The 13,539-nt window shown below is 45.5% G+C and overlaps 1 protein-coding gene across 3 annotated transcripts in view; it reads right to left on the bottom strand.

Moving 5' to 3' along the window:
- TESK2 (testis associated actin remodelling kinase 2) overlaps window positions 1-13,539 on the bottom strand; it is a 161,083-nt gene that overhangs the window by 2,465 nt on the left and 145,079 nt on the right. For all 3 annotated transcript variants that reach the window (XM_044001508.1, XM_044001507.1, XM_044001509.1), the window contains 4 exons: window positions 1,638-1,720; window positions 1,359-1,443; window positions 925-1,008; window positions 716-802 (listed from right to left, as the gene is read on the bottom strand). In XM_044001508.1, the coding sequence (XP_043857443.1) occupies window positions 716-802; window positions 925-1,008; window positions 1,359-1,443; window positions 1,638-1,720 (339 nt within the window). The remainder of the gene's footprint in view (window positions 1-715; window positions 803-924; window positions 1,009-1,358; window positions 1,444-1,637; window positions 1,721-13,539) is intronic.

Here is a 13,539-nt window from a genome sequence, read left to right as displayed (position 1 = left end):
CTCTGTAGCCTCAAGTGACTTCTAGGTGAATTAATGACCAGAGGGAAGGCACTGGCACTGGGAGGGGCTAGGGAAAGTGTCATGGAGGTTGAGGGATTTATGTTGGGACTTGAAGGGAGCCAGGGAAGGCAGGAGGTGGAAATGAGGAGGGAGCGGCCTGGGGGACAGCCAGAGAAAATGCCCAGAGCCAAGAGAGAGAGAGTGTGGTGTTCGTGGCCTAGCCAGGAGGTCAGCGTCACTGGGTGGAGAACATAGAGCTAGGTAATGAAGTACAAGGAGACTAGAAATAGATGAAAGAGCCATGTTAGATGGGGCCTTGAACACCAACAAAGGATTTTGTGTGAGTTCCTGGAGGGGATAATCATGTATTTGTTTAGCTTGGAGTTTCCCTTATCAGACTGGCACAGCAGGGACTATGGTGCCTGGCATATAATGTAGAACACGATCACTAAATTCCTGGAGACTGACAGCCCTGTTCCTCTTGGACCCCTGGGGTAGATGTGATTCCCTGAAAGCCCCTGGAGATGCACAGAGGCAGATGACAAGCTCGGGTGTCAGCCTTTCGAGCGGTCCTGAGCTTCCTTGTGGGGGGTGGGTTCCCCACTGCTGAAGATCTTTGAAAGGAGGCTGAGGGGACGTGTCTCGGAGCCTGGTAGTGAGAAGCTCTGAGCTCAGCTGAGCAGGTGCCTCGGGTTGGAAGAGGCCAGGAACTCACATTGCAGCAGTTGAAGGCGAGCTGCAGGAAGTCTGGGGGACAGTCTCCCACCATGTGCTGGAAGGCATCATAATCCAGGCCGAAGTTCTGTGAAGGAACACAGAGGAAGCCGCTGGGGAGCTATGGTGCTCGGCTCTTTCCAGGCCCTGGAGAAAGCACTGCCCCTGAGGCTCATCCCCCCTAACCCACCTGGCCCAGGGCTTGCTCACCTCAGTCCGGGGCAGGTAGTCCGGGTCTGCCTGGATGCGGGCTATGATCTCACAGAGGATGATCCCATAGGAGAACACATCAGCCTGCAGAGCGACAGGGATGCTAAGTTGGCTCCCCCACCCCGCAGCTCACTCCACTCCCACAGATCCTGCACAGTACGTCCTTATTCTGGAAGCCACATTGGGGGGTGATGAGCAAAAGGCAGAGTAAAGCAGCAGGCCCCCGCACTCCAAGCTACTGGCCAGACCAGGCCCTTCCAAAGGGTCCCTGCAAGCCTGAGTGTTTGCCACAACTCAGTCTGTGCCTCCTGCTGCCTCTCCAGGGACCAGTCTCCAGAAGAAAGGAGACACTGCAGGGAAGGAATGTCTTTGTTTCCCTAAGCTTGGTCACTCCACTAGCCGCCCTAGCCCTTGACAGTGATCCTCACACTCACCTTCTCATTGTAGGGCTCGTCTCTGAGAACCTCTGGTGCCATCCAGAAAGGTGAGCCAACCACGGGCAGCTTCTCACTTCCTGCACTGCAGAAAGATGGAGAGTTACACATGGAGATGCCTAGAGGCCTGGGGAAAGCCTGGGCTGGCTGGTGAGTGGGTCTTGGTGCCAGGGCTAAGTCCTCCCTGGCCTGGCAGGCAGCAAGGAGGCTGGGTGCTAGCTTGGAGGTCATAGGAACACCAGGGCCCAGAGCCTGCCTTTTTCAGAAGGGGTCACCTACCTGCAATCTGGAATTTTCTCAGCCAGGCCAAAGTCAGCCACCACGGCAGAATAGACATTCTCCTCATTCTTAATCAGGCAGTTCTGCATTTTCCAAAAAGGGGAGAGAAGGAGACAGTGTAATCTGACCCTCTGAATACACGGTGCCCCATCCCCATCCTGACAGCATGTCCAGGTGTGCCTGAGTACCCAGAATCACTGGATTGGAGACCGAGTTGGCAGGGACTTAGATGCCACTGGGTCTAACCCCCTCATTTTGCAGATGAGGAAACTGGGGCCCAGAGAGGGGATGTGAGCTGTTCAGGTGGTCCACAGCTGCATCCTTGCTACTTCAGCCTGTCTCTGTCAAGTTGCCACACTGGGCACGCTCCCCTCATAATCTATAAACAGCTACAGTTCCATTCCCCGCCACAGCTTCCAACTTCAGGGCAATGGTTCTGGCTCCACGAGAGAACCACCCAGTGAGAGGTAGGGGAAATGGGATCCAAGAGAAGTCAGCCCCCCGGCCCCCAAGGCTATGGGCAGAGAACCAGCCATACAGAGAGCAAGCCTTGTAGAAGGATGCAAGCCCTGACCAAACAAGAGATAGAGTATATTATGAAATGCAAAATGGATGATTTTGATTACATTAAATTAAAAAATTTTTGTACAAACAGAAGCAAAGCATCCAAAATTAGAAGGGAGGCAGAAAACTGGGAAACGATTTTTGTGGCCAGTACTTCTGATAAAGGCCTCATCTCTAAAATATATAGGGAACTAAATCAAATTTATAAGAATCCAAGTCATTCCCCAATTGAGAAATGGTCAAAGGATATGAACAGGCAGTTTTCTGATGAAGAAACCAAAGCTATCTTTTCCCATATGAAAAAATGTTCTAAATCTCTAATGATTAGAGAGATGCAAATTAAAACAACTCTGAGGTACCACTTGACACCTATCAGATTGGCTAAAATGACAAAAAAGGAAAATAATAAATGTTGGAGAAGCTGTGGGAAAATTGGAACACTAATGCATTGTTGGTGGAGCTGTGAACTGATCCAACCATTCTGGAGAGCAATTTGGAATTATGCCCAAAGGGTGATAAAGCTGTGCATACCCTCTGACCCAGCAATACCACTTTTGGGTCTTTTTCCCAAAGAGATCATGGAAAGGGGAAAGGGACCCACATGTACAAAAATATTTATAGCTGCTCTATATGTGGTGGCAAGGAATTGGAAGTTGAGGGGGTGCCCATCAATTGGGGAATGGCTGGACAAGTTGTGGTATATGAATACAATGGAATACTATTGTGCTGTAAGAAACGATGAGCAGGAGGAGTTCAGAGAAGCCTGGAGGGTCTTGTGTGGGCTGATGATGAGTGAGATGAGCAGAACCAGAAGAACATGGTACACAGTATCATCAACATCGAGTGTTGATCTACTGTGATGGACTATATTCTTCTCACCAATGCAATGGTACAGAAGAGTTCCAGGGAACTCATGATAGAAGAGGATCTCCAAATCCAAGAAAAAAAAAGAACTGTGGAGTATAGATGCTGAATGAACCATACTATTTCTTTTGTTTTTGGTGCTGATGTTTTTCTATTTTGAGGTTTTTCATCATTGCTCTGATTTTTCTCTTATAACATGACTAATGCAGAAATAGGATTAATGTTATTAGGTGTATATATATGACCTATATCAGATTACCTGCTGTCTAGGGGAGCGGGGAGGGAGGGAGAAAATTCTGAAATTGGAAAGCCTGTATAAACAAAAGTTGAGAACTATCTTTACATGTAATGGAAAAAAAATATATATATATACTAAAAAAAGAGTAGAAGGATAGATAGATTTTATTGAACTGAAAAAATTTCTAGTGTTTACTGAAGCAAATTCCTTTCTTCAAAGTTTATAATAAAAAATCCACAATAGAAAAAAAAAAAGAAGGATACAAACCCACCTTAGCTCCCCACTGGCTACTGCTGTCAGGGCTCTAGTCGGGCACTGCCTTCTTCAGGGTCTGCTCTGAACTTGCCTGTTCAGATTTCTCATGACTCCACTCTAAGGCCTCCAGGCTTTACAGATGTGCCCCATGAAGCCTTTGCCCATGACTCCCTAAATCTGTAGGTCTGGCCTCCTGTCGTCTCCAGTGCTGCCTCTTCCATGAAGCCACACGTGATCCCATTGCCACCAAGCTCCTTAAAGCACCTGGGCCTCCCTTACTTATGGGCCATAACACATCTTGTCTTCCTGTCTGTGTTGGTGGGTTACCTCCCATAAGACCAGGAGCAGCCCATAAACAAAGAACATTGCTCATCTCTGGAGTCCTCAGGCTGCCCTGCACGTGGTGAGCAGGTGTTCAAAACTATTCCTTAACAAGCTTTAGATGACTACCGGGTTCTAAGGTGTAGGAAGAAATTAAGAGGGCTTCACAGAGGCAAAGGTGCAGAGGATGGAATATGCCTGGCACATTTGGGCAATGGTGAGATGTCATGTTGGCAGGGCCAAGATGTGGGGAGCACAGATCACTGAGGGTCCTGGTAATGCCAGGGTGAGGAAAGTATAGGCAATGGGGAGCCATTGAATGTTTTTCAGCAGACGACTGTAATGGTCAGAGCTGGATTTGAGGACCCATTAAACAAATGTAGATTCAGATGAACTGAAATATTTTGCCAACAGATTCATAGCAATAAGCAAAGCAGCCTAAGACAAATGGCATGCAAAGTAGCTCAGTTCAAAGTGCGCTCCCAAGAGGTGGGGCCCCTGCCTGCCACGTCTCCCTTTATCCTGCCCCCACCCCCAATCCGGGAGCTTGCCAGCTCTCCCTCACCTTGAGGAACTTGGGGCCAGGATGGCTGTCTGAGAGAGTCAATTTGGGGACCGACAAAGCCGTAGCTGACCCCAGCTGATTCTTTGGGCCATAGGACCGTATGTCTCCCTGGACACCTACCAGTTCAGCCCACGTTTCCATTTCTCCTGCTGACCCAAAAGGAGCCAGAAGTTTTGTTTTCTACTTCTCACTGCCCCAAACTGGCAGCCTATGACTTGCTCACTGGTTCCCCTAGGGGCATGGCCCTAACTGCTTGCCAAGGAAGTGGGCCCCATTCCAGCCTTCCTGAGGGCAGTCAATGCCCCCATTCACCAGGTGGCCTGCCAAGAGGGGAGTAAATCAGCCCTTCTCCCAGTCCCCAGTGTTACATCCTCCTATCACCCCTAAATCCCATAGGAGAGACTTTTCTCTTCCTCTGTTAAAACACCAAGCCCTAGGACTGAAGCTTTGGCCTTGGAGGCCAGATCTAAAGTCTTAGTTGTTTTATGACCCTGAAAAAGTGCCCCTTGTACAGCAGCTTGGCCAGTAGTGATGATCCACAGAGGGGCTCTATCACTCTTTGTTATCTTGAATCAAAGCATCCATTGATCCAGGCTCCAAGGTCCTGTGCTTACCTTAAACCACCCTGGAGAATACTTGGCTTCCATGTGACTCTTTAACAGAGTTTTTCAGCTTGCACATGGCAGGCACTGCCCCCGAGCCCATCCTTACACTGGGGCAGAGGACCAGGGACTGGTTACTCCATTTGTCTTTCCTAGTCATTAATCGCTATTCAGACAGAACCTGCTGGCTTCTCTTTACACAGTAGCCAACTTCATGAGGCTCCTTCAGACAGGGCTGATGACTCTGGGCACATTTAGTTTCCACTAGGCAGCAAGAAGGCTTCAAGGCAAAGAAGGGAATGCAGACAACCCTGGCCTTAGGAATCAGGAAACCCTGGATTCAAATACCAGCTGTTCCACTTAGAACTTTGAACCTCTCTAAAGCTGTTTGAGTACCTATAAAGTTGGGCTAAATCCCCCCTATATTAACTAGCTTAGACGGGTATTGGGATAATCAACTGAAATCATGTCCGATGCTTTATGAAATGGTTTATCAACAGAGCCATGATTGTTACAGCACCATGGAGAGCTCTTAATGAAAGGTCCTGTCTTGCCCAACCTGCTAAGTCCCCCAAAATTCACAACTGCTTTTTTTTGGGGGGTGGGTGGGGCAATGAGGGTTAAGTGACTTGCCTAGGGTCACAAAGCTAGTAAGTGTCAAGTGTCTGAAGCCGGATTTGAACTCAGGTCCTCCTGAATCCAGGGCGTGCTTTATCCACTGCGCCACCTAGCCACAACTGCTTTCTTTCCTAAGACTAGCTTAAGTATCCCACATAGAGCTTGACCCTTGACCTCAGTGAAAGTGCCAGCCTTGACAGGGCAGAAATGACTTCTGGGAATGCAGGTATTTCTGAGAAAGAGGGGATGTCCCCAGGAGATCTGGCCAGGATACATCCTTGTTCAGACCCCACTGTGGGACATGGCAGAGGTGGCCCAACCTGGATGTACCCAAGAAGCTTCCCCGCCCTTCTGCCTAACCAGGGGAAACAGGGGCCTTCCCAAGGTCCTACAGTCTCACACCAAATTCAGTGCAATTTGAAGCAACACTGAGGGCTGCAGAGAATTCAGAAAATCAGCGATGTTGGGCTTAGTCCGGAATCCCTGCCTGTGACAGGCAGACTTGGGAAAGCTTTCAGAGGTCACCAAACATAGTCAGGACCTGAATGTAGATTCCCTGACAAAATGCAGACAAAGGGTCATTTCATCTTTGCTTGAAGCCCTGTAGGGAGGCAGAAATGATAACTTGCAACAGCAACCCATGGCCCTCTGGGGCACCCTTCCACCAGAGAGCCCTTCAGATATTTCCTCTGGATCCAACCGTATCCTGGCTGCCCTCCAGCCTGTCAATATCCTCCCTCCTTCGAATGCTCAGAGCAACCATTTGGCTCATAACAATGCTGTGAGATAAGTCACACAAGTGACTTGCCTATGGTCAGTGCCTGAGTGAGAGGGCCATCTGTTGGCAGCTGGTGGTGTGGTGGATAGAGGCCAGACCCGGTATCAGCAAGACCAGAGTACAAATATGGCCTCAGACACCCATTAGCTGCACGACCCATGGCGGTTCAGGTAACCTCTCCTGGCCTCAGTATTCTCACTGTAAAATGGGAATAATAATGGTACCACCTCCCAGGATTGGTGTGAGGAGGAAATGAGATCATTCTGCAAAGTGCTTTGTAAACCCGGAAGTGCAGAATGCTGCTATTATAATCATCAATAATAATTCAGGGCCAAGGCCAGTCAAGATTTTGCCTGTAACATTCTCAACCCCCTAAATGGCTTTGTGTTCACAGCTGTGCAGCTGTCAGGGGCCAGTGAAACCCCTCCTGGAAGTACTCGCTGCGACGGGGTGGCTTGCTTGGGTTTAAGGCCAGGTAAGACTAGCAGCTCCCCAACATACAGCTTCTTTCTGAAATGCTGAATTTTTAAAAAATGATCAGAAGAAAGGCCAAAACCCAAAAAGGGATGCCACGAGTCATTCTCAGATGTATCTTCTGCTTCCTCTGCCCAGGAGTCTGGTCACTGAACTCAGAAAGATAGCTCAGAAAAGGGTAGGAGGGATTTGAACCCCAAGTTCAAAAGGAGATGGTTAAGAGTGTCAGATCACTCCCGCTGAGTGTGGGTCACCAGGCTCAGACAGATCAGAGCTGAGAACTCAGCTGAAAGGGCTGGCCACGGTGACTGCTGACCAGGGCTGAGTAATCTTTGAATAAACAGAGAGGATGCTGTGCCACAGGCCAGAGAGAAGGCAACTATCTCCATTTTCAAAAAAAGAGAAGAGGGTGAAATCTCTATGTCAATGGTTCTTATCCCTTCTTTGTAGCATGGAGCTCACTGACAGTCTGGGGAAGTCCATGGATCTCTCTACAGAATAATGTGTTTAAATGCATAAAATAAAAATCCAAGGATTATAAAATAAATAAATAAAGATGAGCTCCCCACTCCCCCCCAGCCAAGTTCACAGACTCCATGAAATCTCTCCATGAACTCCAGGTAAAGAACCTCTAGGCCACTGAGAATGACCTTTCCAGGCTGCATTCCTGGCTCTCCTCCTAGACTGTCTACAATGCATGATAGCAGCATCTCCCCTCCCCGAATCTCTTCCTGATTCCTTCTATGTGCTATCTTTCCCCATTAGAACATAAGCTCCAAGTGAAGTGAGCAGAACCAGGAGAACACTGTACACAGTAACAGAAATATTGTGTGATGATCAACTGTGATAGATTTAGCTCTTCTCAGCAGTGCAATGATCCAAGACAATTCCAAAGGACTCATAATGGAAAATGCTCTCCACATCCAGAAAAAAGAACTGTGGATTCTGAATACAGACTGAGAGATACTGTTTCTACTTTTGTTTTTCTTTTTTGAGGCTTTTCCCTTTTGTTCTGATTCTTCTTTCACAGCATGACTAATGCAGAAATATGTTTAATGTGATAGTACATATATAACCTATATCAGATTGCTTTTCTTTGAAAACTGTTTGGGGCAGCTAGGTGGTGCAGTGGATAGAGCACCGGCCCTGGAGTCAGGAGTACCTGAGTTCAAATCCGGCCTCAGACACTTAACACTTACTAGCTATGTGACATCCTGGGCAAGTCACTGCCTCACTTAAAAAAAAAAAAGTAGAGGGCCCAGGACACCCTGGAGTACAATGATGTAGAGGGGACAGGGCCGAGATGATGATTCAAAGAAAAGAGTGGTTTTAAGAATCAGGAAACAATAGCATTACCAAAACTCAGGGAATAGGAAGTGTCTAGGAGGAAAGGATGGGCAACAGTATCAAATGAAAAAATGGAGTCAAGAAATCTAAGAGATGAGAACACACTGCTGGACTTGGCAAATAAAAGATCATAGGGATGGAAAGACTTACATGAACTGATGGAGAGTGAAGTGAGCAGAACCAGGAGAACACTGTATATAGTAATAGCAATACTGTACAATGATGAAATATGAATGACTTAGCTATTCCCAGCAATACAATGATCCAAGACAATCTCAAGGGACTCATGATGAAAAATGCAAGAAAGAACTGATGGCATCTGAATACAGACTGAAGCAAGCATCTGTCCGCCCTTCCTTCCTTCTTCCCTCCCTCCCTCCTTCCTTTCCTTCCTTCTTTCCCTGAGTTTTCGTCCTCAAAATGACTAATATGGTAATGTTTTACATCATTGTACATATATAATCTATATGAGATTACTCACCATCTCAGGGAGGGGAGAAGGCAGGGAGGGAAGGATAGAATTTGGAACTCAAAACTAAAAAAAAAACCCAATGAATGTTAAAAATTGTTTTTACAGGTAATTTGGGGGGAAGATTATGGGTAATCTTGACATAACCTGTTTCACTTGAATCATGAAGTTGGAAATCAGACTGCAAGACACTGAGAAGTAAGTACAAAGTGAGAAAACAGAGGCAGAGTATAGATAGCTTTTTCTAGTAGTTGGTCTGACAGTACTCTAAAAATGGGGCAGCTGGATGGCATAGTGGATAGAGTGGCAGGCCTGGAGTCAGAAAGACTTCTCTTCCTGGGTTCAAATCTGGACCCAGATGCTTACTAACTGTGTAACCCTGGGCAAGTCACTTAATTCTGTTTGCCTCAGTTTCCTCATCTGTAAAATGAGCTGGAGAAGGAAATGGCAAAACACTCCATTATCTTTGCCAAGAAAATCCCAAATGAAGCACAGAGTCAGATACAACTAAAACGACTAAACAACAACACTCTAAATATGAAACCTTTATCCAATGATAGTGGATACACTATCAAAGGTACTGAATTATACATTTGGTATGTCTTTTATCAAGAGGAAGCTAGAAGACAAAAGGAAGCATTGACTCAATGGAAGAATGGCTTACAGCTTATCCTTGGAGAAGCAAAGAAAGGAATTGGCCAAGTATTTTTTATTATCCATCCAAAGGCAACAGGAAATATTATTTCAAAGAATATTTGGTCATCTTGTATTACATTTTTCATGTTAAACCCTTGCAAAAGACTGCAATTAAATGCACTCACATCCATTATAGAGGATGAAAAAATAGAGCTATTCTATGAAGAACATGCTAAGACCCTCCAGATTAAAAGTAACATATATGTGTTATGTTTTTATGTGTTATATGTACACATGCTTTACAATTTCAATGCAGATGTTCATCTGGGCAAAAGGTATGTTGCCTTTTTTTGGGGGGGGGAGGGCAATAGGGGTTAAGTGACTCACCCAGGGTCACACAGCTAGTAAGTGTCAAGTGTCTGAGGTCAAATTTGAACTCAGGTCCTTCTGAATCCAGGGCCAGTGCTTTATCCACTATGCCACCTAGCTGCCCAAAAAGTATGTTGAAAAATGTGATTTAGGAAAAAGAAATGAAAGGGGTCGAAGGATTGTAGACTATATAGAAACCTCATATCTATATATTGTGATTACTTTCTTCAAGAAGAGGCAGAACATGCTAGAAATGGTGAACAGCAAATGACATTGTTAAAAAAAAATCACAGTGATCTGGATAAGAAACATCTAGTTACCAACATAAGAATGATTTTTTTAAAATTTTTTTTTGCGGGGCAATGAGGGTTAAGTGACCTGCCCAGGGTCACACAACTAGTAAGTGTCAAGTGTCTGAGACCAGACTTGAACTCAGGTCCTCTTGAATCCAGGGCTGGTGCCACCTAGCTGCCCCCCCATTGGAATGATTTTCAAGTAATCTCTCTGAATATTCAGCGCACTGATTTATTAGAGCAAAGATCAAAGAAAATCAAACCAGAAGAAACAAGAAAGTATAGACTTCAAACAAAAAAATTGCAATCAATTTTTTTTTTTTTTTGGAACAAGCTGTTGGTGCTGGGGAAAAATGGGAAATAGATAAGAAAAATGACATTGACACAGACTACTATCATTTCTTTTTTCTCTTCTTTCTTTCTCCTCCGGGTTTCCACATCTCACCCAGGCTGGAAGCATAGCAGTCACTCACAAACGCAATCTTACTACTGCCTGGCTTGGGATCTTTGAATTATTCCATTTTAGGTCTGGCTTAATTCACCCTGCCTCAGACAGTCTGGTGGCCTCTCTGCTCTTGGGAGTTCACCATACTGGATCTAGACTTTGTGTGGACACCTGATTGGCTTTAAGTTTATTGCAGTTCAAAACTCTTGAGGTCAAGATATCCTGTAAACTCCTCCCCAGCATCAGGGATTATCGGCATGGGCCACTACACCAGGCCTACTACTATCATCTCTCAAGAAAACTGAATGGACATAAATGTAAATTAACTATCATGATAAGGAGAATAAAAGAGCCTAGAAACTCCCTTAAGTAGAAAATACCTTATTTTCCAACCAAGGGCAAAAAAGATGTAGAGTAAAAATTCACTGGTAAGATCTTATGGAGGTGGGTTGGGGCAAGATTATGAGCAGTTTCACCTTATAAAACAGTGAGAAGTAAAAGAAAAAAAACAAAAAGCTTAAAGAAATGTGGTGAGAGTCTCAACAAAGCAAATTATTCCAAGGGTATTTAAAGATGAAAACTGGAGAAGACATGGAGATATTTTCCAGTTTTTGAGAAATTCTGTTCAGCATCAAGGAAAGTGAAGTAACCAAACATGGCTTCTAACAATCCAGTTCCCTATTCTGCTGCATGACTAAACAGAAATGGAACCAAAGAATATAAAGATGGGAATAGCATTTGAACAAGACCAAGTATACCAAAAAAAAAAAAAAAGGCTAAGTTGAAGGATATCAAAGACTTAGAAAAAAAACAACCTCAGACCTTTTTGTTATACCCCCATCCCCCAAAAGAGTGAGATTCTTTTTTTTCTTTTTTTTTTTGTATGAGGCAATTGGAGTTAAGTGAGTTGCCCAGGGTCACACAGCTAGTAAGTGTTAACTGTCTGAGGCCAGATTTGAACTCAGGTACTCCTGACTCCAGGGCCGATGCTCTATCCACTGCGCCACCTAGCTGCCCCCATTTCCCTTTTTTGTAAGAATTGATACAGTAGTAGATGAGGGAAATGTTGTGGATAGAGTTTACCTAGATTTTAACAAAGCATCTGGTAAAGTATTTTTGAGTATTTTTGAGAGATGGGGCTTAGGTGATATAAAAATAATAAAAGCAAAACAGATAAAGAAATAAATGAATGGAGAGAAGAATAAAGAAAGGAAGGAATGAAGTCTGGGAGGGGAAGGCCCTCAGGATTTCTGACCAAAACAGAAGCAACTGCTATTTACACTCACTCTGAGTATGTATAGCCTCACTTGCTCTTCCATGACTCTTCAAGACCCCTGCCATTCTTACTCTTTTCTGACTGCACATGGTTCTGAGAGTTGCAGTCACTATGCATCACCACATGGAGGCGTATTCAGTCAGAGATACTTGGCTCATGGCAGAGAGTCATTGGGATACAGGGCTGAAGGGTTAATACCACTGTTTATGCAAACAGATTCAAGGGATAGAAAAGGCTCTTTGTGGGTCCCTCAGCCCAGTGCAGTCCAACCCCAGAGGAGTGAATAGAATACTCACATCTCTGCTCCTTAACTAATCTCTCAAAGAAGCTGAGCCACTAGAATTAAAAATCCAGGCTTCAGATCAGTTAGGTGGGTCTGACCTAGATCAAGGAATCGGCCTTTTTTTGGCTTGGCCCAAAGATGAGAAGTCCACCAAGAATAGCACAGGCCGGGGGCAGCTAGGTGGCGCAGTGGATAAAGCACCGGCCCTGGATTCAGGAGTACCTGAGTTCAAATCCGGCCTCAGACACTTGACACTTACTAGCTGTGTGACCCTGGGCAAGTCACTTAACCCCCATTGCCCCGCCCCCCCCCCAAAAAGAATAGCATTGGCCACTATAGAAAAGGAGGAAAAACCCATAACTGCAAGATTTTTCAGTCTGGAGGTATCCTTGGCAACTCTCTCGGTCAAGAGGCTGAAGACAAGGTCCTGATCTGTGTTAGTAGAGGGAGTTTACTCATTGGAAGAGCTGCTATTGGCAGTCTAGTCCACATTCTTATCAATAATTAATTCAACTAATTAATAGGCTGGCTAATTAATTACCTAATCAACAGTGAGCTAGGTTTTCTGATTCCAGAGAATCAGCCTGAAGGTCCCAGTAAAGAGAGGCAAGGAGATAAACCCATAGGGTCAGAGGATTTTAAATTTGAAGGAACACTGGGTACCATCTAGTTTAATCTGATTTTACAGATTGGGAAACTGGGACCCGGAGGAGAAAGACGTCACTCTGGTGTAGCACCCTGGCTGATCTGAAGGTACAAATGCTGCTGGAATACTTTCCTAAAAGCAAAATGGGATTCATATCCACTACTTCCCAAGATGTTTCAGGAGCCATGCATATAATCAAGTTCCACTCACACAGCAATACCAGCAATTTTTAGAGCTTTGGCACCTAAAACTAGCACTTTTGAGAGCACCACCCCTCCTCCCAATATTTTAAGCTCTCTGCCTGGGAGCCATCCTCAACTCGGCACTCTCTCTCACCTCACCACATGCCATCTGTTGCCAAGGCCTGTCAATTTTACCTTTGCAACATCTGTTGAACACACCCCCTTCCCTCCTCTGACACTACCCCCGTATCCCCCAGTGCAGGCCCTCATCACCTCTATTGCAATAGCTGCTGGGGGAGGGGAGGAATCTGTTTACATTGAGTCATTCCCTGCTTTAATTCATATTCCATTCAATCACTAAAATGATTTTCCTGGTCTGAGCAAGTCACTCCTCCTCCAACCCCCCCCCCAAATCCAGTGGCTCCCTATCAGCTCCAGGATCAGTCTACCAGTAAACAAGCATGTAAGTAAGTACCTACTATGTGCCAGGCACTGTGCTAAGGGCTGAAATATGGCTCCCAATAAAGATACTGCCTACAGCTAATGCTGCTCCTGGGGGGAGGCAGCAGGGGTAGGGAACACCAAGACTATGCTAAGATGCTCCTCTGATACTTTGGTACTTGCAAGATTATCCCCTGGCCAAAGGAGGATGAAGGACAAGGAGATCTGGCCAAGGC

This window comes from Dromiciops gliroides, chromosome 4, assembly GCF_019393635.1.
Source record: "Dromiciops gliroides isolate mDroGli1 chromosome 4, mDroGli1.pri, whole genome shotgun sequence".
Classification (NCBI taxonomy): domain Eukaryota; kingdom Metazoa; phylum Chordata; class Mammalia; order Microbiotheria; family Microbiotheriidae; genus Dromiciops; species Dromiciops gliroides.
This window is presented reverse-complemented; position numbering and strand designations above follow the sequence as displayed.